The 27,419-nt window shown below is 40.6% G+C and overlaps 1 protein-coding gene across 1 annotated transcript; it reads left to right on the top strand.

The window, feature by feature from the left end:
* On the top strand, positions 1–27,419 carry LOC144497492 (protein Dr1-like). Its single transcript, XM_078218838.1, has 3 exons — positions 1–508; positions 17,617–17,780; positions 24,206–27,419. Exons 1-3 carry the CDS (start codon positions 289–291, stop codon positions 24,353–24,355), a joined length of 534 nt encoding a protein of 177 aa, XP_078074964.1. The 5' UTR covers positions 1–288; the 3' UTR covers positions 24,356–27,419.

Genomic DNA, 27,419 nt, shown 5'->3' with positions numbered 1-27,419 from the left:
GGTTTCCGGTGGCTGATTCAAGATGGCGCCGTGGCCGGTGGAGGAGGAATGAGCGTGGGAGACACAAGGAGCTGGAATTAGTGAGCGGAGCCGCCCGCCCGCCACCGGCCCGGACACGCGGAGGTTATCCGAGGAGAGCTCCCTAAGGGCCGTGTTGGCGGCAAGAGGAGGAGAGAGAAAGGGCCCCGAGGAGGAAGAGGGGGGTTTAAACCCTACACTGAGGGCGGGAGGATTTTAATCCAAGGAAGGAATATATATAATTTTTTTTAAAAAGGACATAATCGAACCATGGCTTCAGCGTCCGGCAACGACGACGACCTGACAATCCCCCGAGCGGCCATCAATAAAATGATTAAAGAGACGCTGCCCAACGTGCGGGTGGCCAACGAAGCCCGGGAGCTGGTGGTGAGCTGCTGCACCGAGTTCATTCACCTCATCTCCTCCGAGGCCAACGAGATCTGCAACAAGTCGGAGAAGAAGACCATCTCCCCGGAGCACGTTATCCAAGGTGAGGGCAAGGGCAGGGGTGAGAGCCGGGGGACCCGGCCCGGCTGGGGTGGTCCCGGCGCCCGAGGACAAAGTGGTGACAAGAGTCGGAGGGAAGCAGCGGCTGGACTCGACTCGTGTCTCGGCACAAGGTTTCTTATTATTGTTTTGTTTTCGCTTTTGGTCTCTCGGATTGGGAAGCAGCCACGCAAATGCGGTTTAGAAATGGGGAAGGGAAGTTAGTTTCTCCACACCCAGCCTCTCCGAGTAGGCAGAGTGTTGTTTAAAGATATCGATACTGAAAGCAGTTTCTACATCGTCTCACTCAGTTCGTGAATTGGACAACTTAAGTAGCATTTAGATTTTGTCACCAGCTGAATAGACAATTCCAAAAAGGTCCTTTCTTCATAATTGTGGTGAACCTCGTCCAAACAGTTTAATAATGACAGATCATAAGATATTGTTGCTTGTAAAAACAGATTTTAAAGTCCATGTATGGATCTCAATAGTGAAAGAAAACTGAACCGTATCCACCTGACAATTTTGAACCTGACTGGCTCAACTTAATTTGCTTGCATGAAAATTCCTTCAGACTGGATTCAAGCGAGACTGAAACTGTGAATATTGAACCTGATTTGCGTTTCATTTTCAAAAAAGTTGTGACCACTGGTTCAAAGATAGAATTGCTCTCGGTGAATATTCTGTGCCATGTACAAGAAATATAAAGGTCTTATTAGCCACTTGTCCATTGACAGTGCCATTGGGCAATTTATAATGTGCTAGGCACATTGTGTTGCAGTAGAAGGGTTTATTAAAATTTCAAGTTTATTTGGACAAATGAACTTTGTCTTTTTGTGAAACTACTTATGTGGCTTATCAGAATTCATATGAATTGTGTTAACATAAAGGTTGTTGTGGATGCCAATATTTCAAATTGGCCAGGGGCAGGAGAAGTTAGTTTGAAATGTTTACACTCAGGAATCCCATGAATTGAATTTTGTTATAAAGTCAAACTAAAATTTGCCAGGTTATACTTTTCAACCTATTCGTATGAGTTAGTTAATAAATTGAACTGAAAACTGTGTTCATTTGAAGTAGGATCTGTTGGCGTAAGTGGGATAATTATGCAGTAAAGTGTTGTTTAATCTGACTAATTAGCGGATGAATTAATTTTGTATCCAGTGAAATATTCAAATTGCATATCTTTTTCATAAACTGATCCATTTCTTTCTGTACACCGATCATCAATGTACCGCATTTCCTACTCTTTGATTTATAACTGAACAGGAATCATTGTCTCTACTGGGCTACTTGTAAATTAAAGGAGTTTGTGGAAAAACCCTTCTGCTGGTTGTAGTGGTGGGTAGACCAATGTGGGTGGACCCGATTGGAATCCTTTTTTTTCACAATTTTGTTTTGACTCAAAGCTGCCCTGGGACTTCAGCCCATCTTGGGTGATTTGTATACAATTAAAGATATGAGTAAAAGGCAATCTTAACTAAATCAGAAGAAGTTAGTTCACTGAGATTAAAGGCATTTTTAAGCTATGCTTTCCTTGCATCTTCCAATTTTGTCACTTGCTTTTATACATGAGATGTGAGCTGTGCAGCTGGACAGGTGCCAGCAGTGTTGCTTAGTGACAGGAGGTATGAATTAGTTGTCAGCCATTTTCTCCCTTCAGTGCTGTATATAATTTGCATCAGGCAATATTTACACATTGAATTTCGGTCAAGATTTTGATATGTCCTTGAAATCTAGTTCATTGTTCTAGAACTGCCAAGCTCTTATCCGAACAACAAAATGGGATATCTTTTATTAACTTTCCCCTCTATGCGTCAGTCAATAAATGTCAAAGTATCTTTTTAGGTTAAAAAAAAAACCCACTGATAAAGATTGCTGCTCGTTATCTTTAGTGCATCTTTAAGCATTTAACCGTTGAAGCCAGTTTAAGGTTCCCAATGTGCATATGAGCACAGCGGAAGAACAGATTACGTGTTTTTCACAGACTGTTTCTTTTTCAGCTGCTATTTAGCTGAAAGTTGTTGAATATACCAAAGACCGTGGAAATCGTCCTGTAGAAAGATACGGTGTGAGCAAATGCAGCGTTCGTTTGTGATGAAAACAGAAAGTTTGGGTAGGTTTTAAAGCAAAACTGCCAAATTGTTTAGTTCTAGAAGGCAAGGTTTTAAAAGAAATCAAATGTTTGACTGAGGGCTTTAAACTTTTTCAAATTACCAACGATTTATTTGGGGAAGAAGGTTCTGTAGTAATAATGTCACTGGACTTGTAATCCAGAGGTCCTGGTTCATGCTCTGAGGGTGACATGGGTCAAATCTGACCGTAGCAGCTGGTGAAATTTAAATTGAATTAAAAGAATTTAAAAATTCTGGGTTTGATAGCTCAGCTAAGTAATGGCGACCATGAAATTATTGTTGATTGTCATAAAACCCATCTGGTTCACTAATGCTTTTTAGGGAAGGAAATCTGTCCTTGTCTGGTCCACATGTGACTCCAGACCCACAGCAATGTGGTTGACTCTGAAATGGCCTAGCAAACCACCCTGTTCAAGAGCCATTAGGTATGGCCAGCATGCTCGCTCAGCCAGTGACACCCACGTCCCATGAAACTAATATTTTTTTTAAGTCCTGAAATCGAAAATCATATGTTGAATACATCAGTAATAGCATTGGTGTCAAGACTAAACTTCTTATTTTCTGAGTAGGAAATGAAAACTAAATAAACTGGGATTTTCTAGTTTTACTGCTGCACAAAACATTGCAGTTTAGAATTTGTGTGGCAATGTTTGTCTTGAAAACAACAGCCTATTACACAGCAGTCTGAAGTCACCATTAAACCTAATTTGACTAAAATGTTAGTTATTGCTAAGCATTGTTTGCATTGCTTTTAAGAGTGAAATTCGCATTTTAGTTAATTTGGATAAATATGCTCAAGGCAGCTCAGCTGCATGTGCAATGGCATAGTCAATGTGTCCAGTTGTGTAATGTGCATGGAGTATTGCAAACCTATGGACTTGCTTGCCACCATTGAGCTATTGTAGGTAGTTCTGGTAACAGGGACAACAGTAAATGGTCATGGAATACAAATATGGTTGTCAAAACTCTAAGTGATTTCAGTCGTCCTAAACATTAACCGTGCAGACTGCCAAATTTGGGCTCATCAGTTCTCATTAAAACTTTGTCAAACAAATTGTTGGTATTGTGTACTGAGACATTAATTCAGGCCTTGTTTCTTTAATGTCCCAGGACCAGTGGAATAGATGCTCCATACATAACATTTCAGCAGAAACTGGCTGCGTTATTGAAGATAAATTAAAATGCAGTGTCTTTCCAGAAGTGTAGATGAAGCAGTGATTGTTTCAGACTGAACTTCATGCTTTTGCTGAGTGATCTCTTCTCCAAGCGTTGCAGTACTCAGATTCCCTATGTATATATTTCTATTTAGTTATGGTAGATTTTTGTTGCCTACATTATCTGCCGTTGCACTGCTAATTGCAGGAGGGGGTAATCCCCATTTATTTGCAATTGACCGGAACGAAATTGTCCACGAGAGAGTAAATCTGCTAATGCAGTTATTAGACCTATTTCTATCATTAGTAACATTGTCAGAGGTCCTGTCACAGCTCATCTGCTGTCAAAATCCTCAATCAAACCTTTGTCACTCCTAAACTTGACTATTCCAATGCACTCTTGGCCGATCTCCCACATTCTACCCTCCATAAACTTAAGGTCATCCATAACACTGCTGCCCATGTCTTAACTCGTACCAAGTTCCATTCAGCTATCAGCCCGTGTGGCTGACCTGCACTCCAAGATGTCTGTCCTCATCAAATTCTGAACTCTTGAGCATCCCTGGCTTTAGTCACCCCGGTTGTGCCCTGTTTGAGAGCAGATTTCCACTCCATCTGACGAAGGAGCAGCGCTCTGAAAGCTAATGGCATTTGCTACCTAATAAACCTGTTGGACTTTAACCTGGTGTTGTTAAAACTCTTACTGTGTTTAGTCACCCCACCATTGGTGGCCTCACTGATTTACCGAGGTCCGAAGATCTGGAGCACTCTCCCTGCACTCCTCTAACTCTGTACCTCACTTTCCTCCTTTAAGACACTCTTCAAAATAATTAAGGTTCAAAGAAACTTGAGGATCCAGGTACACAGATTATTAAAATGAAATGGACAGGTACAGATGGTAATCAAAAAATTAATGGAATGTTTGTCTTCTATATTTAGAAGAGTAGAAAACAAGGAGATAGAAGCCACACTTCATTTATTCAGTAGAGAGAGCAGATGGATTTCTAGCTAGAGGTGATGTGCAGTTTGTACAGAGCATTGGTCCAATTCCAGCAGGAGTATTGTCACAATATTGCAGGGAAGACATACAGATATTGAATTCCATCTGGAGCAGTTTTATCCTCCAAGTTTAATTAGTTTATCAATTCCATAATGAGTGTCTTAATGTATCTCTTGAATTTTTTTTTGTTATTGTCATGCCCACTTTGTTAGTCTCCCTGTAATTATAGAGGCAGAGTAACAATTCTATATTTTTGACATTTCACTGTCACTGACTGTGCTTACCTTGTACATTCTCAGTGGTCATATCTTTACCCTGATACAACTTTTGTTATTTATGTGTATGTGGAATGCTTTATTTGTTTCTACATCCATTGATTCATTTTGTATTTTCACTTTGCTTTCCTAATTAATCATTTGACCTCTTTCCTAATCTCCCTTTTTGCCTATGTAGTTAGTGTGTATGTTTATTTATCATAGAATCCTACAGTACGAAAGGAGACTATTTGACCCATCAAGTCTGCACTGACCACAATCCCACCCAGGACCTATCCCCATAACCCCATGCATTTACCACACATAGAACATAGAACATAGAACATTACAGCGCAGAACAGGCCCTTCGGCCCACGATGTTGCACCGACCAGTTAAAAAAAAAACTGTGACCCTCCAACCTAAACCAATTTCTTTTCGTCCATGAACCTATCTACGGATCTCTTAAACGCCCCCAAACTAGGCGCATTTACTACTGATGCTGGCAGGGCATTCCAATCCCTCACCACCCTCTGGGTAAAGAACCTACCCCTGACATCGGTTCTATAACTACCCCCCCTCAATTTAAAGCCATGCCCCCTCGTGCTGGATTTCTCCATCAGAGGAAAAAGGCTATCACTATCCACCCTATCTAAACCTCTAATCATCTTATATGTTTCAATAAGATCCCCTCTTAGCCGCCGCCTTTCCAGCGAAAACAATCCCAAATCCCTCAGCCTCTCCTCATAGGATCTCCCCTCCATACCAGGCAACATCCTGGTAAACCTCCTCTGCACCCTCTCCAAAGCCTCCACATCCTTCCTGTAATGTGGGGACCAGAACTGCACACAGTACTCCAAGTGCGGCCGCACCAGAGTTGTGTACAGTTGCAACATAACGCCACGACTCCTAAATTCAATCCCCCTACCAATAAACGCCAAGACACCATATGCCTTCTTAACAACCCTATCTACTTGATTCCCAACCTTCAGGGATCTATGCACACATACACCTAGATCCCTCTGCTCCTCCACACTACTCAAAGTCCTCCCGTTAGCCCTATACTCAACACATCTGTTATTCCTACCAAAGTGAATTACCTCACACTTCTCCGCATTAAACTCCATCCGCCACCTCTCGGCCCAACTTTGCAACCTGTCTAAGTCTTCCTGCAAACTACGACACCCTTCCTCACTGTCTACCACACCACCGACTTTGGTGTCATCAGCAAATTTGCTAATCCACCCAACTATACCCTCATCCAGATCATTAATAAATATTACAAACAGCAGTGGCCCCAAAACAGATCCCTGAGGTACACCACTTGTAACCGCACTCCATGATGAATATTTACTATCAACCACCACCCTCTGTTTCCTATCCGCTAGCCAATTCCTGATCCAATTTCCTAGATCACCCCCAATCCCATACATCTGCATTTTCTGCAGAAGCCTACCATGGTGAACCTTATCAAACGCCTTACTAAAATCCATATATACCACGTCCACTGCCTTGCCCCCATCCACCTCCTTGGTCACTTTCTCAAAAAACTCAATAAGGTTAGTAAGGCACGACCTACCTGCCACAAAACCATGCTGACTATCACCTATCAATTCATTACTCTCCAAATAACTAGATCCACACAGACTGATCCAGGCCGGAAATCGAACCCGGGTCCCTGGCACTGAGGCAGCAGTGCTAACCATTGTGCTGCTGTACAACTTTGGTTTCAGTTTTGTCTTTTTCTCTAATCGTTCATAATGTTTCATTATTAGCTATTTTCTTCTGATTTTATGGAGGAATATGTTTTTCCCAAACTATTTTAAATATTTTCCACTGCTGTTTTGGGTATTGTTGGTGACCATGCCTGGGGGTTTAAACTCTGAGATCTCCTCCCTAAACCTCACTGTCTCTCGAGCTGTCTTTCTTTCTTTCACATGCTTGTTAAAACTGCCTCTTAGACCAAACTTTTGGTTAACTGGTGTTATATGAATGAGTATCAATTTTTGTTTGAGGGATAGAGAGGCAATACAGGGTGTAGTTCAGAGTTTGGGCTTAGACCACTCGAGGTGCAGTCACCAACAGGAGAGCAATTAGAAGAGGAATGCTGAAGAGCACAGATATCTGAGGGTTGTAGGCCTGGAGGAGATTACAAAGATAGGAAAGGGTGAGGCTTTGGAGGAATTTGAAAACAAGGGTGAGAATTTTAAAATCATGACATTGCTTGAACCAGAGCCAGGGTAAATCAGTGAGCACACGGGTGAAAAGAGAATGGGACTTGGTGAGAATTAAAACACGAGCAACAGAATTTTGGATGACTTAAAGTTTATGGAGCATAGCTTGATGAAACCAGCCCAGGTGTGCAGTGGATTAGTGAAGGTTAGAGGTAACGTAGGTACAAACATGTTAAAGTTGCTTTTTAAATGCAGCTTGCCATATTTTCTGGGCACTTGGGCTGGCTAAATGGGCAGTAGTGACATTTAGTAACCTGTGCATTTCCTGTTTTTATTAGGCATCTGAAGTTTTTTTTTGTGAGATTTTCAAAGCTAGAATCCATAGTTATGGATATGGCCAAGAATTAAGCAAGCTTGTGGTTTCTTAAAAATCCTTGTTTGGTCATGTGAAACACCAACAGAAACCCTATTTTCATGACTAATAGCTTAGAATTAAACACACACGAAACTTGTGTTGTGCTATATATCACGGGGTAGCTGGTCATCTCAGGTGATTGCATTAAATTTGTAAATGAGCTTTTGTCATTAGGAGAGTCTGCTTTTGAAAGTGGGTGTTGTTTCTGTTCATACACCCACATGTACAAGCGCACGGGAGTGCATCAATTGTTTGGAAGTTTATGTATTACTATACTTTATCTTTTGATCACTTGAGAATGACAGAGGTGTCCACACCTAAGAACTGTTGAATTGAAGAGTTTGAATAAGGTTAAGTTTAGGCTTACCACCCATATTTCTGATATTAAATTTTTTTGGCTTTTAAGGATTTTTTTAATACTGAACTGTTAAGATTAAACATAGTCGATTAGCTTGTTTTTCTATCTCAAATTTGGGCTTTGCAATTCTTGTTATTTATGGGCCTTATTAAAATACTGCAATGGAATGATGGTTGCATTGCACAATTGTTAAATAGGGTGTAGGACATGGTGTAGGCCCTTCATGTCACCTATTTCCCAAGTTTTGCAGAGTTTCTCAATAATGGCCCCGTTTGTGAAATCTAACAAAGCATTGTCACAGAAAAATGAGTTACAATGAACTTTCTTTCCAGCATTTGCTTGTGTTGGATGTTGAAAAGGAGAAGTCTGGAGCATTTTTAAAAAGCTTTGAAAGCACCTATGTTAGAGAAATAAAATCATTTCAAAATACTTTAAAAAATATCTTTACCTAAATTAGGTCTAATAAATGCATGTAGATTTGCACTTACCTTGACTTTTTGACACACCTGTGCTATTTTGATTTGATTTTAGCTTTTGCAGACCGAATTAATGCTCTTTGACACTAACACTTAAGGCAGGAGGGTTATATTTTTATGTTTCCTATCTTTTATCTATCTTTACTTCACCAGACCATTTAAATTCAGTATATAAATTACTCCTGGGAGATTTTGTTGTGCCTTGATGATATCCTATAACATTGTCGTGGTATCACCGTAATTAACTAGTTGCAATTCTGGCACTCGTATTGCGCAGTAGAATCATAGATCATAGAAACCCTACAGTGCAGAAAGAGGCCATTCGGCCCATCGAGTCTGCACCGACCACAATCCCACCCAGGCCCTATTCCAGTAACCCCCACATATTCACCCCGCTAATCCCTCTAACCTACGCATCTCAGGACTAAGGGGCAATTTTAGCATGGCCAATCAACCTAACCCGCACATCTTTGGACTGTGGGAGGAAACCGGAGCACCCGGAGGAAACTCACGCAGACACGAGGAGAATGTGCAAACTCCACACAGACGGTGACCCAAGCCGGGAATCGAACCCAGGTCCCTGGAGCTGTGAAGCAGCAGTGCTAACCACTGTGCTACCGTGCCGCAGTAGTTAGACTTAAGACATGTTTGCAAATTATAGACATTGATAATTAAATTTAAGTATAAACATGAATGAAACATAAGTTACTTTAATCAAGTAAATTCTGGTCCGTATTTAAATGTACTCAAAATACTTAGAACCAATAATTTTTAGCAGATTGTTTACTATGATCCACTTAGATATTTTGTAAGGCATGCATAGCCATCTTTTCAAACTTGTCAGTGGCTCTCATTTTGTTAACTCTTTAACAAATCATTACTGAAAATGTTGCTAAGTGCAATATTTTTGTATCTGCATGTATGGTCAGGGGTCAAACTATATTTGTTATCTTAATTTTAAATTATTATGGATCTTTATTTGATCTGTCATCACTTGATTTTTTTATTGCGCTGCGTATATAGTGAGTAAACTTCCTGATTTTAAACATTACTGCAGTTTTTTTGCTTTGTTGAATTATAGAATTGATGTTTATGCAAGCTGTATTAACAGCAAAGTTGGTACAGCATTTAGAAGTGCACAAAGCAGTAATTGGAAAAGGCATTGTTTTGTTTCCAGCTGAATTTTATTTCTGTAAAGCTACAATAGTCTGCTGTTAGTAAACTAACCCTCATTCTTTATAATAAACTAATTAATGCTGACACAGATCTATCTAACAGTAGATTTGCACTTGGTCTGATGTTTTCTTAAAACAAACTGGTGTGTTGCTATTTTGATCTGATTTCAGCTTTAGTGAGTAGAGTTAATAATACTCTTTGATCCTAACATTGAATATGCAGTTAGAACTTCAGTGTTTCCTATATTTATCCTGTCCTTAATTCACTAGAAGCCCATTAACATTTTTGATATAATTTTTTCTAAGTGATGTCTTGCTGCTTTTTATTGATGTCTTAACTTTTGGTAGTGAATTTGTGGCCAAATTTAACATTGGCCTGGAGTTTGCCAGGTTTATGAAAGTGAACTGTCTGTGTTCACGCTGAGTTTGCAGCTTCAGGATTTAGTGTAATGCAGATTAAAATGGGAATTCTGAAATTGTAGTCTGTCATTCACTGCTCCACAGCGTACTGCACGATGGACCACACCCATAGCTGGCAAACAATGAAATGAATTGATTTTGAGAACTTCCCCTGTTCTCAAATCATTTGAAGCTCAAAGTTGGGCCTTGTTTGCATTTTTAATGGTGATATCAGTAATAACTACAGTGCAACAACTGATCTGTCCTTGAAAAATATATAGAATGTTGTTAAATGTCTTGTTAAATCCTCATTTTTTTCCAGATTTTAAAAAATAAAACATTGAGTTTTAGAAATTTTCACGTGACAGCTGCTACCTTCACCTCAATCTTTTTTATTTTGCTTGGTGCGAATTTTTTTTTTTACAAGTGACTTTATTATTTTGCTTTTAATTTCTTCATTTGTTGTCTGTCAGAATTTTCTAATGTGTTTGGCTGCTTGGACAGTTTGATGACATCACTGCAATTTGACATTGGGAATCCTCATTAGATGCGGCTTTCCGTGAGTCCATCAGTGAGCAGCCATGCTACACCACTGACTGCAAACTCTGAACTAATATAATTGACTGTTTGTAATTCCAGCACTTGTATTGTACAGAGGTTGGAACAGTAGCAGCTAGACAATTTCAAACATGTCTGTATTATTGATTGTGATAGCACAAAGGAAAATCAATGTAGTTGCTCAGTGTAAGTCAAGGGGGAATGCTGATCTCTTCCATTGTGTGGCCTGAGAGTCACTGGTCGAATCTTAGTCGTTTCCTTCAAATCTCTCCATGGCTCCATTCTATCCATTTGAGTGACCTTCTTTGGCTATTCATTCTTGCATGCATAACACCTTCTGCCTCTAGATTGTCACATTGTCAGACTCCTATTTATTGACTACAGCCCAGCCTTTAACACCATTATTCCTACAAAAGGGCGGCATGGTGGCAGAGTGGTTAGCACTGCTGCCTCACAATGCCAGGGACCCGGGTTCGATTCTCGGCTTGGGTCACTGTCTGTATGGAGTTTGCACATTCTCCCCATGTCTGCGTGGGTTTCCTCCGGGTGCTCCAGTTTCCTTCCACAGTCTGAAAGATGTGCTGGTTAGGTGCGTTGGCCATGATAAATTCTCCCTCAGTGTACCCAAACAGGTGCTGGAGTGTGGCGACTAGGAGATTTTCACAGTAACTTCATTACAGTGTGAGTGTAAGCCTACTTGTGACTAATAAATAAGCTTTAAATAAACTTGTCTCCAAACTGTAGCCTAGGGCTCGGCTCCTCCCTCTGCAACTGGATCCTAGACTTCCTCACAGACTGCAATCAGTAAGGGCATAGATAACAACACCTCCACGATTATCCTCAACACCGGGGTGCTGCAAGGCTGTGTCCTCATCCCCCTACTTAGACTCCTTATCCTTTTATGACTGTGTACCAAATTCCATTCAAACTCGATTTTCAAGTTTGCTGATGACACCACCGTAGTGGGTCGGATCTCAAACAATGATGAGACAGAGTACAGGAAAGAGATAGAGAATCTGGTGAACTGGCGCAATGACAATATCTCTCCCTCGATGTTACTAAAATTAAGGAGATAGTCATCGACTTCAGGAAGACATGCCCCTGTCTACATCAATGGAGATGAAGTGGAGAAGGTCGAGCTCCAGGTTTTTAGGTGTCCAGATCACCAACCTGTCCCAGTCCCTCCACGCCAACATTATAGTTAAGAAAGCCCACCAACGCCTCTACTTTCTCAGGAAACTAAGGAAATTTGGCAGGTCCACTATGACTCTCTCCAATTTTTACAGATGCACCATAGAAAGCATTCTTTCTAGTGATATCACAGCTTGGTATGGCTCTTGCTCTGACCAAGACTGCAAGAAACTACAAAGGGTTGTTAACATAGCCCAGTCCATCTCGCAAACCAGCCTCCCATCCATTGTCTACGCTTCCTGCTGCCTTGGAAAAGCAGCCAGCAAAATCAAGGACCCCATCCACCCAGACACACACTCTCTTGCACCTTCTTCCATCAGGAAAAAGATAGAAAAGTCTGAGATCACGTATGAACCAACTCAAGAACAGCTTCTTCCCTGCTGCCATCAGACTTTTGAATGGGCCTATCATATTAAGCTGATCTTTTTCTGCAACCTAGCTGTGACTGTAACACTATATTCTGCACCCCCTCCTTTCCTTCTCCCCTGTGTACTCTATGATCTGTGTGCTTTGTCTGTAGAGCACACAATAAACAATACTTTTCACTGTATCCCAATACACGTGACAATAAATCAAATGAAATTGTTGCTTATCCTGTGCTCCAGTTCAGTGATGCAATCCTTGCCTCTGTCATAAATTCAAGGGATGTGAGTGCATAATCTAAGGCATTTTAGTATATTACTTTTCATGTCGGGTGGTGGACTCATTATTGGAGCATGTCCAACTTCTCACGAGTGGAAGGTCTGATGTGAGATTGGAATGGATGTCCACAGAGCTGACAGATCACATTGAGGCAGCTTCTGCAACTGTGTTGCCTCTGGCCTTAATCTGGATATGTTCGATGTTGTGCTTTTGGTGTAGATGGTCCTCAAAACATACTGAATCAAATTTCAGTGTTTAACTCCACGTGGACTAGTCAGCTGCAGTGTTTTCCCAAGAATGCAAAAGTTTATAAAACTATTTTTTAGGATCTCCTTGTATCCTTTGTACTGATCACTTTGATAATGTTTTCCCTGAGACAGTTCCCCATAGAAGAACTACTTAGGGATTCTACAATCCTCCAAGTGAGAGGCATGGCCTATCAATTGTGGAGCTGTTAAAATTGTGGGTATATAATAGAGATTGAATAGGTTGAGAGATTGAATAGGTTGGGACTTTATTCCCTGGAGCGTAGAAGATTGAGGGGAGATTTGATAGAGGTGTATAAGATTTTGATGGGTATAGATAGAGTGAATGCAAGCAGGCTTTTTCCGCTGAGGCTAGGGGAGAAAAAAACCAGAGGGCATGGGTTAAGGGTGAAAGGAGAAAAGTTTAAAGGGAATATTGGGGGGGGGCTTCTTCACGCAGAGAGTGGTGGGAGTGTGGAATGAGCTGCCAGATAAAGTGGTAAATGCGGGGTCACTTTTAACATTTAAGAAAAACTTGGACGGCTTCATGGATGAGAGGGGTGTGGAGGGATATGGTCCAAGTGCAGGTCAGTGGGACTAGGCATAAAATGGTTCGGCACAGACAAGGGCCAAAAGGCCTGTTTCTGAGCTGTAATTTTCTATGGTATGGTTCTATAAGAGACTATAATTGGCAGAATGCAGAGATGGGGTATGTTATAGGGCTAGAGGTGTTAAGGAGGACAAACGTCATGGAGGGATTTGAAAACAAGGGTGAGAATTTGAAAACGGATGTTGCCAGACCAGAAGCCATTGTAGGCCATCAAGCACACAGGTGATGGGCGAACAGCACTTGGTTGATTTGATTTATTATTGTCACATGTGTTAACATACAGTGAAAAGTATTGTTTCTTGCGTGCTATACAGACAAAGCATACCGTTCATAGAGAAGGAAATGAGACAGTGCAGAATGTAGTGTTACAGTCATAGCTAGGGTGTAGAGAAAGATCAACTTAAAGCAAGGTAGGTCCATTCAAAAGTCTGACAGCAGCAGGGAAGAAGCTATTCTTGAGTCGGTTAGTACGTGACCTCAGACTTTTGTATCTTTTTCCCGACAGAAGAAAGTGGAAGAGAGAATGTCCGGGGGGTGTGGGGTCCTTAATTATGGTGGCTGCTTTGCCGAGGCAGCGGGAAGTGTAGACAGACAGTGGATGGGAGGCTGGTTTGGGTGATGGATTGGTGTTAATCAGGATACTGACAACAGAGTTTTTGATGATCAACTTTATGGAGTGTGGAAGATGGAAGATTAATGATGTAAACATTGGAATAGCCAAGTTTAGAGGTAGCAAGGGCATGAATTAGGGCTTTGGCTCGTGAACTGAGACAGGCAGAAATAAGCAATGTTACAGAGGTGGTCTTGGTGATGAGGCATATCTTTGGTTAACAGCCGCAGGAAGTCATTGGGGAGAGGGATGGAGTCAATGGCTATCGATTGGAATTTGCAGCAGAGACCAGAATGACAGTGGTTTAGATTTTGCAGGTGCTAGTTATCCCAGCAACCTATCCGCAAAGGTTTAGCAGGCTCGAGAGCATTGATTTCCTCTGCTTCAACATGTCTTTGAATTTGGTATTATCTAGTTGTTGGTAAATATATGTTAAAATCGTTTGCCATAATATTTGTGTATGCGTTATAACAAATGAATGCTAATGTTTCCTATGAGGCAAGAGAATATTGTTTTGATGCAGATGTTCTCAACTACCTTCTGTTCAAAATTATGACCCAACCCATCTAAGATTCCTCCCTCCGATCAGAACCATATTCAAATTCTGTTCTTCTTTTGTCAGAACTGCCCAAAATAGCATTTTCATTCTGCAATAATGATTGTGAGCTGTTGATAGTATTAATATATCTTACTGAATCCTGTTTCAACTAAATCAACTGAAACAATTTTAAATTCCTGGACTTGTAGTGTTAACCCTTTGGGTGTTGACATCGTAGCCACTTTATTTTGAGGGGAAGACTTATTTTTCTCTGTCATATACCATAGACATCTGTCCAACTATTAGCCCCTCAGACACTGCTGCAGCTACCATGTTAAGTGTAATTATGCTACTGAGACAGTGAGTGACATAACGAAGAGCAGGGAGTTTTAAATTTGACATTTGGCAAAACGTGAGAGTTGGCCATATTTTGCCGGATGCAGCTTTTAAACTTCTGAACCAGAATTGGCTGGGAAGCCAGACTTTAGGGATGTTGTTGAAGGCCAATTTCTTATATGTAGAGCTCACATCCAAAAAAATAGGTAAGTGAAGTACTTAAATAGAATATTTAGAAATGTCGTAATAGGAATTTTAAGATTTTAAATGGGGAGAAGAGAAATAGATGCTATATGTATACAGTATTTTTCTATTTTTGTGTCTGAGGAGTGTTGGATTGTTAAAATATCAAAGCTGTTGCCTGATAACTCAGGTATTTTGTTAGTATCCGTTTCAATCTAGCTGTGTGTGAGCTGAAAACAATTAAAGTGGTTGCCATCAAGTGACCGGAATTATGGCATCCAGAATTTTAAGTAGTGGTTTTGGGGAGGTGTACCATTCATCAACCATTCCTGAAATTGCCTTTTTACCTTCTGATCACTTCCACCACTGCAACACCCATAACCTCCCTGCTTAAATTTATTCCTGAATTGTAAAATTCTTAATTTAAAATTATGCAAAACATTTTTATAACCAAAAGTTATGAAAACCCTCATGACAACATTGCTTCCAGTGATTTTTACGTGCAAATTTTATCTCCCAACGTGCTTCCTTGGCAGCACGGTGGCACAGTGATTAGCACTGCTGCCTCACAGCGCCAGGGACCCGGGTTCGATTCTCAGCTTGGGTCACTGTCTGTGTGGAGTCTGCACGTTCTCTTCGTGTCTGCGCTGGTTTCCTCTGGGTGCTCCGGTTTCCTCCCACAGTTTGAAAGACAGGTTGGTTAGGTGCATTGACCCAAACAGGCGCCGGATTGTGGCGACTAGAGAAATTTCATAGTAACTTCATTGCCGTGTTAATGTAATCCTACTTACGACTAATAAAATAAACTTTAACTTTATGTTCAGGAATGGTAACCATTCAATCATTGTCTTCTTGGTTCTCTTGAGCCTGAAGAGACACGAGGCAGATGAAGCACGTGCCTGTTTCTGTAGCTGTTTCTCCTGGGACAGGTCGCTATCCTGTCACCAGAGGCTTATAACTTGAGGGGTGCCACTCCACATCAAATCTGACTGACCAGAAGACTCTCCCATTCTTGCCACCCACCATATGCATGTTGGAAGGAACTACATGTGATGAATGCATCTCTGTGACGACCAAGTGCTGGAGTAGGCCTCAAATTTGGCGCTTGTGTCTAAGAGACAGGGTGGCTGCTCACTGCGCCACAAGGCCTCTAACCATTCATACCTCATCCATATACATATTATTCATGTGTGACCCCAGCCAGTGAGGTGACAGGACTTGAGGGCTCTGCCCTAGATAGGCTCATGTATTTTCTATTAGGAGTCAGTAGAGAACAATTAGGAGCTGGAACCCATGATCGTTCTTATTTGCTTTTTGTCCATCTCACCAATAATACTGGTGTCCCAAATTCTGCCCTAATTGAGGTCAGTTAATGCAGCACTAATATGATTCAAACCTGGTCTGTATGGTTTGGTATCATCTCAAAGGCCATAAAGTTCAAATCCGTGTTTCCACATGAGTTTGTACATATCTTGTGTTTCTAATAGACTTTTGAGTGTTCTGACTTAGGATTTATCCACAAAGAGACATTGATGCTCAATCCACTCTAAACTTCTGGACTCAAAATTCAAACAGAACAAATCCGAAAAACCAGTGGGACTGAGCTCTGCATCAGGGATTGGACTGCTGAGACAGAAGCTGTATCTGATCCATGAGAAGCAACGTGGGCACTCATGTACTTGGCCATTAACTAAGTATTGAGAACCAGCTTTCTTAGATCCAGCACCCTAAAGCTTAAACAGTGATTTATTTGTACTACTTTCAGTTTAGTATCTGCTGCTCATGATTCTGACTCCTCCATTTGGGAAGCTCAAACACAGATTTGAGACCTGTTTGTGGAACACCTCTGTTCAGTACTCAAGCATCACCCCAAGCTTTAAGTTGCTTGTTGTTTTAGTTCTCGACCCCCCCCCCCCCCCAAATTCTACCATCTTCTGCCTCCTACACTCTTCCAGTGAAACTCAACATATGTTTGACGATAGTCTACCACACACAACATAACCACTGTTCCCCATTTCTTCAGATCTCAGTTGTTGGTAATGATTCTGTTGTTCTACTTATACCTCCTCTAGACCCTCCTTTTATCTTAATAAAAAAAATAGTGCCAGACCTGGTGAGTATTTTAAATATCAATGGTGAGAAAATCAGTTTCATGTCGATGAACTTCTGTCAAGGCAAATCAATATTTCACAACTCAGATTTGGAAATAACCTCAACATTGTCAGACACCAAGGAAGCTATGGATGGGTGAAAGTATCAAGCTAGCATTTCCACATAAAATCTACATTCTCAGGAACTGAAATTTGCAACTGTTAAGTACTAATAACACGTTGAAGACCAAAATAATGACTATCAAACAATTGCCTGAAAAATTAAAATGCTGTAAATACAGGGTGGCCAACATGTATAAGAAATGAACCAATAATGTGGAGTGTAGACCCTTTGTTAGTTTCAGTATATATCCTGGTATTTCAGATTTCCATTCTTTGACAGTTATTTTCCATTTTGTGTGGGGGTAGGGCCTGGGTGGGATTGTGGTCGGTGCAGACTCGATGGGCCGAATGGCCTCCTTCTGCACTGTAGGGTTTCTATGATTTTAATTGCAAGGAAAGGATTTTGTAAACGCAATCTGCTAATCATTTTCTTTCTTTTTCTTTTTAGCCCTAGAAAGTCTTGGATTTTGTTCTTACATTAGTGAAGTAAAGGAAGTCTTGCAAGAGTGCAAAACAGTAGCACTAAAGAGGAGAAAAGCAAGCTCGCGTCTAGAAAACCTTGGCATACCAGAAGAAGAACTACTGCGTCAACAACAGGAGCTATTTGCAAAAGTAAGTAGTGGAATTGGGAGTATGTGGCCATTTAAATAGCTGCTATCATTCATAAAACCTATTTCCAAAATGTAGCAACAATAATTGGGTTCTCCAGTTTTCATGGTAGCATGTTGAGTTTACCGTTTATGACAAATTTGTAACAAGAGATCTACTTTGAAGCATTATCCCAATAAGAACTAGGAGCAGGAGCAGGCCATCTGGCCCCTCGAGCCTGCTCCGCCATTCAATAAGATCGTGGCTGATCTTTTCATGGACTCAGCTCCACTTACCCATCCATTCGCCATAACCCTGAATTTCTTTACTGTTCAAAAATTTATCCTTTAAAAACATTCAACGAGGTAGCCTCAACGGCTTCACTGGGCAGGGAAGTCCACAGATTCACAACTCTTTGGGTGAATAAGTTCCTCCTCAACTCAGTCCTAAATCTGCTTCCCCTTATTTTGAGGCAATGCCCCCAGTTCTAGTTTCACCAGCCAGTGGAAACAACCTCCCTGTTTCTATCTTATCTAATCCCTTCACATAATCTTATAAGTTTCTATAAGATCCCCCCTCATTCTTCTGAATTCCAATGAGTATAGCCCCAGTCTACTCTGTCTCTGCTCATAAGCCAGCCCCCTCAACTCTGGAGTCAACCTAGTGAACCCTTCTGCACCCTCTCCAGTGCCAGTATATCCCTTCTCAAAAATGGAGACCAAAACTGTACACAATACTCCAGGTGTGGCCTCACCAGCACCTTATACAGCTGCAACATAACCTCCCTGTTTTTAAACTCCATCCCTCCAGCAATGAAGACCCAAATTCCATTTGCCTTGATTACCTGCTGCACCTGCAAACCAGCTTTTTGTGATTCATGCACAAGGACACTCAGGTCCCTCTGCACAGCAGCATGCTGCAATTTCTTATCATTTAAATCATTTTGCTGTTATTCCTACCAAAATGGGTGATCTCATGTTTACCAACATTGTACTCCATCTGCCAAACCTTGCCCACTCATTTAGACTATCTATATCCCTTTGCAGACTGTGTCCTCTGCACACTTTGCTCTGCCACTCGTCTTAGTCATCTGTGAATTTTGACACACTACACTTGGTCCCCAACTCCAAATCATCTATGTAAATTGTAAACAATTGCGGTCGCAATACTGATCCCTGAGGCACACCACTAGTCACTGATTGCCAACCAAAAGAGCACCCATTTATCCCTACTCTTTGCTTTCTGTTAGTTAACCAACCCTCTGTCCATGTTAATACATTACTCGTAACCCCGTACACCTTTATGTTATGCAGCAGCCTTTGGTGCAGCACCATATCAAATGTCTTCTGGAAACCTAGATACACTACATCCACAATGTTTCCCATTGTCCACTGCGCATGTAATGTTCTCAAAGAATTCCACCAAATTAGTCAAATATGACCTGCCCTTCATGAACCCATGCTGCGTCTTCCCAATGGGACAGTTTATATCCAGATGTCTCGCTATTTCTTCCTTGATAGATTCAAACGTTATCCGGCGTATAGTTATCCGCCTTTTGTCTACCTCCTTTTTTAAATAGTGGCGTCACGTTTGCTGTTTTCCAATCTGTGGGAATCACCCCAGAGTCCAGTGAATTTTGGTAAATTACCATTAGTGCATTTGCTATTTCCCCTGCCATCTCTTTTAGTATCCTGGGATGCATTCCATCAGGACCAGGAGACTTGTCTACCTTTAGCTCCATTAGCTTGTCCAACACTACCTCTTTAGTGATAATAGTTTCTAGGTCCTCACTTGACATAGCTGCCTTGTCATCAATTTTTGGCATGTTATTTGTGTTTTCCACTGTGAAGACTAATACAAAATACCTGTTCAATGCCTCAATAAATATTAATATACTTTATATACGTATTTGAGCTTCTGTTTTCAGTTGTTGGGGGAGTGTCAGACCGAAGTTCTTTTAGAGTAATTACTTGGATTTGCTGTTTCTAATTCACACAGTTGTGGAGGGTGCTGTATGCTTGTCCAGTTTCCAGGATACTAAAGAAGCTAAGTGGTCAGAATAGAGTAAAGTCAATGATTTGAATGTGGATTCAGATCAATTGCATTATGTGACTGAAAAATTTAATTTTATAATTAATTTTATAATATAACACCTGAGCGCCTTAAGGTAAGTTTGGCTTGAAGAAAATTTGAATTATCCAGTTATTCAAATTATGTAAATGGGATGGCTCAGGAACTACTTTGTGTGATTTCAGTTTGAATTAAACAACTTCAGATTGAGAGGAGCAGATTGCCGATGCGGAATGAATTGAATAGGATTAATACATGGAGATTCTAGGGACTTGGGAGTTGAAATAGACTTATCTTCATTCAGAAGCAAAATACCATAGGTGCTGAAAATCTGAAATTAAAAACAAAATACTGTAAATCCTCTGCATGTAGAGCAGCATCTGTAGTGAGAGTAACAGTTCACATTTCAGATCATTGACCTGTCTAAATACTAAGAGTGGCTAATTAAAATAAAAACACACAAAGCTTAAGATCTGACTTTATGTTGTCAGACTACCCTGGAATACTTAGTGTTGTCCACAGTACAGAGAGAAGAGTAACGAGACATTAGTGGCATTTGCAAAACACTTGGATACTAGGCTGGGATTGCCAGGGTTATAGTGGAACAAGCTTGATGGGTTAAATTACTTATTCTTGTACATAGGTAATTCTGTATTGTCTTGGGGGGAGCTGGGAGGGTTGAACTTGGGTTGCCCCACACTGGTAAAATATTCTTTGTGTTTTGTATCTTTCTTTGATAACATAGTAAAAAAAAAATTAATTCATTTGTGGGACATGGGCATCGCTGGCTGGCCAGCATTTATTGCCCATCCCTAGTTGCTCTTGAAAAGGTGCTGGTGAGCTGCCTTCTTGAATCACAGCAGTCCATGTTCTGAGGGTTGACCCACAATGCCGTTAGGGAGGGAATTCCAGGATTTTGACCAGACGACTGCAAAGGAACAGCAATATATTTCCAAGTCAGGGTGGTGGGTGGCTTGGAAGGGAACTTGCAGGTGGTGTTGTTCCCATTTATCTTGTCCTTCTGGGTGGAAGTGGTCGTGGGTTTGGAAAGTGCTGTCTAGGATCTTTGGTGAATTGCTGCAATCTTGTAGATTGTACACACTGCTTCTACTGAGGAGGGAGCGTACCATGTGAGGATTACTTGGATCACACACCTATCCATAATGCAGTGATTTTGTTATGATCAGTTCCATACTCTCTCAAAGTTTGTATCCTAATAAAGTTGTGATAATTTCCTTTCTGGTATGTATAGCTTTGATACAGTTTGTTTCATGGCAGCACTGAGAAAGCAGAGCTTCTTTTACTGAGAATGTAGAATAATCAGCAAAAGCTGCTTTGTTTATTTTGATGTGGAGATGCCGGCGTTGGACTGGGGTAAACACAGTAAGAAGTTTAACAACACCAGGTTCAAGTCCAACAGGTTTATTTGGTAGCAAATGCCATTAGCTTTCGGAGCGCTGCGAAGGAGCAGCGCTCCGAAAGCTAATGGCATTTGCTACCAAATAAACTTGTTTATTTTGGCCATACCACTGAGTACTCCTGGAGTTGGTTCAGCAATTCACATGAACCCACCAAAACACTCAGCGCTTCACATTCATTCTCACTTCTAACATGTTACAGAAATGATTCACCAGTACAGTTAGAAAAATGTAATGAAAACAGTGAGATTGCTTGACCAGGATTCCAGTTCCAAGCTCTGTACATATGAGCAGGTTCATTTAACTGAGTTTGGAATTCCTACTGCTACTGTAGAATTGATATATTGCTGTCATCATCTTAGCATGTGTCGTTGTCATGTTGGTAAATTTATCATTGTTATTGATGGGGGGGGGGGGGGGGGGGGAGGGAGGAGTCAACAGCTCTTTGAACATTTATGTTTCTAGTTTATGACAGAGAGCTGCGCTGCTTTCTGGATAGACCAGCTACAGAATTAGGCTGGGTTTACTGCAGAACTGCTGTAGAATAGTGGGAATTTTTGAGCTCTTGCCCCCTTCTTGATTTGAGAATGTTTGTAGGCCAATTCTCTCTCAACACAACCCCTCCCTCCCCTCCCCCATTACTAGGAATTGTGCTTTGATTCCGCATTTACAAGTTTTGAATTCAACTTAAGTAGCAAGTAGGATCTACAGATCATTGTGCCTATTGTCAGCTGAGTTACTTGAATCCCTTGGGTATGATGGCTTAGAATATTTTTCAGAAGATGCTTGGCAAGAATGAAAATAAAAACTTCTGAGATTCCTCAAAACGCCTTCCTTACAAATCTGATTTGATTTTTATGATTGTAATACTTTCTTTTGGATGTGCCCTTTCCATCCCACAGCCAGGATGCTGAAACCAGGTTGAACTAGGATGGTAGATCAAGTGTTTTTGGATAAATGTTTTCCATAATTGTTCAAGTACTTGTACTTTTGGCAGTAAGATCATGTGTCACTGTGAAAGCCATTGTTAATCAGCTTTACAGCTTGCACTATCCTATGCATTTTTGTCCACCTGTGTTTGTCCTTTTTGATCAGGTCAGAATGGGTTACTGATTTCTGGCATGGATTTTTCCAACCGTACTACAATTCCCTTACTGCTGAAATCCTTGTGTACAAACCCATTATCTAAATGCTTTCCTTGTTTTCTGGTTACATCCTACATAAACTGCAACTTGTCTCACATTCTGCTGCCTTCGTCCAATTCTGTTCTGCTCTCATCACCTCTGTCCTTGCCAGCCTCCATTGGCTTCCGGCCCTAGTGTATCAGATTCACAATCCTTGTCCTTGGCTCCCATCTTTCCATGGCCTTTCCTCTCCCTGTCGATGTATCCTCCTCCCGTTCTTGTTGCTAGAATAGTGTGTCTTTCAAACTTTTAATTCTGGCCACGCACAGTAGTTAGGACTGCTGCTTCACAGTGCCAGGGACCTGGGTTCGATTCCTGGCTTGAGTCACTGTCTGTGTGGAGCCTCCACATTCATGTCTGTGTGAGTTTCCTCTGGGTGCTCTGATTTCCTCCCACAGTCCGAAAGACATGCTGGTTAAGGTGCATTGGCCATGCTAAATTCTCCCTCAATGTGCCCGAACAGGCACCGGAGTGTGGTGACTAGGGGATTTTCATAGTAACTTCACTGCAGTGTTAATGTAAGCCTACTTGTGACACTAATAAAAATCTTGCATAACTACCCAATGACACATCTGTTCCATTTAGAGTTGCAGAATCACATGCTCTGAGGTATACTCCCTAATCTCTACATCTTGCTATCCTTCACAAAACTTAAGATCTTTAACTAGTCACCTTTTCAAGTTGTTTCTCAGCAATATTTAGTGTCCTTTCTTCACCTGTGAGGTGCTTTGGGCAGTTCATATTGCAAATTCTATATTCTATATTTGGCCAAGGCAAGAAGACAAGAGTGGTTTTTAAAAAACGTGTTCCCAAACTGTTAGGATTACTTAATGACCTATTGGGACTCCTATCCTACAAAAGTGTTCTATCATGAATAGCTATGTTAAATATTCTCCCTCACTCATATTCCTTCACCTTCTCACCCCTTCAGATCTAGGTGGCCAAGCATCAGTACTCATCAAAAACAATGTGGAGTTCTTTGAAGGAAGAAAGAGTTCAGACCTGCAATTTTCTCGGTCTAACTGACTTAGATGATATGAAAAGCAGGGCAGCTTTCTGGAAGTATATAGTTCCAGTGTCAAATGTAAAGTCTGCAAAAATTGTAATTTAAATGAGCCATTTCTTCAAATCAGTCTGCATTCTTGTCCAGTTTATTTTCAGATATTTGTGAATGTTATTTTGTACATAAGCATGTTCTGTGATAAAGCTAGTCTCCCATTGCCTTAGTTTAAGATATCGTCGTGCCACTCCATAGAAATCATAGAAACCCTACAGTGCAGAAGGAGGCCATTCGGCCCATCGAGTCTGCACCGACCACAATCCCACCCAGGCCCTACCCCCGCATATTTACCCGCTAATCCCGCTAACCTACGCATCTCAGGACTCTAAGGGGCAATTTTTAACCTGGCCAATCAACCTAACCCGCACATCTTTGGACTGTGGGAGGAAACCGGAGCACCCGGAGGAAACCCACGCAGACACGAGGAGAATGTGCAAACTCCACACAGACAGTGACCTGAGCCGGGAATCGAACCCGGGACCCTGGAGCTGTGAAGCAGCAGTGCTAACCACTGCGCTACCGTGCCGCCCCCAGTGAGCCCATGCTCCCTTTCTATGTTCTATGTTCTTCCATCGTGTTCTGTAATCTGATCAACTGCATCATGGAAGGTGCATTATTTTGTGTGCTTCAGTTAGTCTCTCCTCCAAAAAAAACATTTGGCAGGCCATCAGACTGTGTTTCTGTGGAAAGCATTTACAAATGTCCTTATTTTTACAGGCCAGGCAACAGCAGGCAGAATTAGCCCAGCAAGAATGGTTACAGATGCAGCAAGCAGCCCAGCAAGCACAGTTAGCAGCATCAGCCACAACCAATCCAGTCAACAAAGCAGGATCTTCGCAAGATGAAGATGAAGAGGATGATGTGTAAACTTCACCAGCAAATTAGTTGCACACAGATATCCCTTTACTACACATTAACTTGGCCTGACTGCAATTTCCAGCTTAATTCACAACTTCACAGGCTGGCTACTGGTGTCAGGGGGTCATTGGTCAAGTCACAGTTGTCATGAGTTTTCATGTGTACCAACCAATCACTTTTATTACATATAGAAGTGTACAGGATTGGAAGTTTTCAGAATAATATTTAATATTTACACAACAGGCGATCAGAATCAGGAGCAACACACCAGTGCAGTACTTTCAAGCTCCAGCATCTGTTTCTTGTATCTCTCTGAAATTCAGTATTGTTACTACTCATGAATCTGAGGAGTAAAGCTTCAGTCTGTGTAATCGGTTGCTTCCCTACTGTTTAATACTGAAAGATTCATTAAGTGGCTTATTTAAGTTTGCAACTGAAATGTTTTTTTAATGTAAAACTTGTAACCAGTGGTAAGACTGACTTTAAAAAAAAATCACTTAAACTGCCCATAGTCCCATTTTTTTTCCAAAAGGATGTCTGACTGGGTTCACAGAATTTTAAAGCGTAACCTTATTAACTTTGATAAAACCATCAGCAGATCTATAGGCTATTTAGTCTTAATTTTACATGGCACATGTCCTTGCTTCATGGTTAGTTTTAATTCCTGGATGTAAAGTAAACACTCTTTCCCAATGTCAGTGTTTAAAAACAAAACACATTTATGTCAGCAGTTTTATCGTGCTGTACCAAAGAGTGAACTCAACAGTGGAAAGATTGACAAACAAGTTGGGCACTTAAGAGTCTGCATTAACTGCTGCTTAAATGTAGTAACTGTTTTGGACTGTAATGTTTCATGTTCTTTCAGAAATATACATAAGTGTTAACTATTTCGGGAGTGATGAAAAAATTCACCTTAATCTATCTGTGGGAGATTTCCAATGCAGAGTGTATGTTTTTTTTAAATTGCATTGCAAAGTTGATTGTGCTAGTTAATACGTAACTCTTCCCTGGTGCTTATTGTTCTCTTACATTTTTCATGTGCTGTTCCTCTTAGCAATAAAAAGACATGTTTTTATTAATGTTCAAAATGAACTTTTTATTTTGGTGTCCACCTTAAAACCGTATTGCTGCTAAGCATAAGTTGGCACTCCAACAAATGTCCGATTTCCTTTTGGAAATGCTAACAGAAATTATATATTTTTTTAACACATTCCCTCTCCTGCACAATGCATCACTGCTTAATTGAAGTTGCATGCAAATGATTAGCTGCAAAACATTCTGAGACTGTGGACCAGAGTGGCATGACTTAACATTTACTTGTTTCTGGAAGTTACTTGGGGAAACAATAGGGTCCTATCAAACAGTAATTATGCTGCGAGTATGTCGGTTTTATTGAATTGTACTTTATTTAGCAAGAAGTGCCATCATGTTACCATAAAGGCGGAATCTCAGCACTGCTGTCATGATTTGTTGAATAACTTTGGATGTTAATATTTGGCCGTTTCTTCTTGCTTGACCCCTACTTTTATTAGAGATTTAAATTGTATGACTCCTAACTGGAGAATATCCTTGGTATGAAAGTATAATTAGAAACTTAAATCATCCAAATACACACAATAGCTTCATATTATACTTTTTGATATTTTGTGCATTTATAACAACTAAAATTAATAACGTAATTACTGGTCTAATTGCTTTCAACAAAAGGTCACACAATTCATTGTTACAATTTGAATGATTACAGGCATTGGTTTACTGTGAAGTTTTAAATATTTGTTACAAATATGGTAAAAGTTCCTTTACTTTTAAAAGGATTAGATTTTTTTTAGCATTCTCAGCTGGATTTTTGTATAAGTCATCACATGTCTGCTTTGGCTGTAATTGAATATTATTTGACCACTGTACTGTTTACTCCTAGTAAGCAGGGCCATTATGTAATATGCAATGAAGAGGTGGTAATGGTTTCCACTTGAAGCATGTAAAGTGGAAACCCAAACAGTTTGAAACCTGTATTCTAAAATCGGCTGCTAACAGATGGAGTTTGAACCAGCTATTTTACCCTAGTTTGTGACTAGATGATGTAATCAATAATTCTCCACCTGATCTTAATGTTCTTGTGCACTGAATCACCTGCTTTCTGGTACTTCGTCAATTTAGCTAATTTTGATGAAAGAGATGCTATATTCTTGTGGATGTCCATTTATCCTCTTGGGACTTGCTGCTTTTCCCTGTAATAAAGAATCTATCTGATTTTGGCGCTAGGAGTTATCAAATCCCCAGAGCCTTAAGGGTGCATCTCTTTTTCATTGTTTCCTTGGAAGTACCCAAAATGGCTGACAAGCATTTGAAAATAGCTATTATGCTGTCTAATGAACCGAAACAGGTATTTTCCCATTGTAGTGTTACTTTGGAACAAGTCCAATTGTAGTGACATTGTAGAATTCTAATGCCCTCTTCATAAATCACAATGGTATTTACACTAATTGTTCTCCTGCCGCATTTGTTGAGGTCACTTAATTCAGTCAAAACCTCGAGCCATCCAGATCTGCAGTGGTTTTAGATGCTGAAGCATGAGGCAAACACTGGTTATGGTAGTATTATGACATGTAAAGTATGGAGTGCATCAAAAATGAAGTGTTGTGGTTGTTCCTAATAGCAGGAGCCATGATTAGGAATATTGTTCACTGAATTGTTCAAATCAGACAACCTTTCCCTTTCTCCAAAAAGCACAATTATGAAGGATTCCTTTTGCAACTTACGTGAGCAAGAGTTTTAAGAATTTACATGATCTGTGTCCAAACTCAACTGGCAGCAGATCCATGCTGTATACGGATTACATATCTTTGTGGCATCAACGGGAAATTCAACGCTTCAAAAAAATTGAACAGAAACACAAATGTGGTTAAAATCAGTAACTTAAAATGTGGAGCTCCCATTGGCATGGGCATGATGTGCCAACTTATGTTTTATGTTGAAATTTGTATGATATTCTAAACTTTTGCACAGCGGATTATGAAGGACTCGAATGAGAGGCTTCACAGTTGAAGATGAATAAAAATTGCCTTGCAACTTG

The sequence above is a fragment of the Mustelus asterias genome, chromosome 8 (assembly GCF_964213995.1).
Source record: "Mustelus asterias chromosome 8, sMusAst1.hap1.1, whole genome shotgun sequence".
NCBI lineage: Eukaryota > Metazoa > Chordata > Chondrichthyes > Carcharhiniformes > Triakidae > Mustelus > Mustelus asterias.
This window is presented reverse-complemented; position numbering and strand designations above follow the sequence as displayed.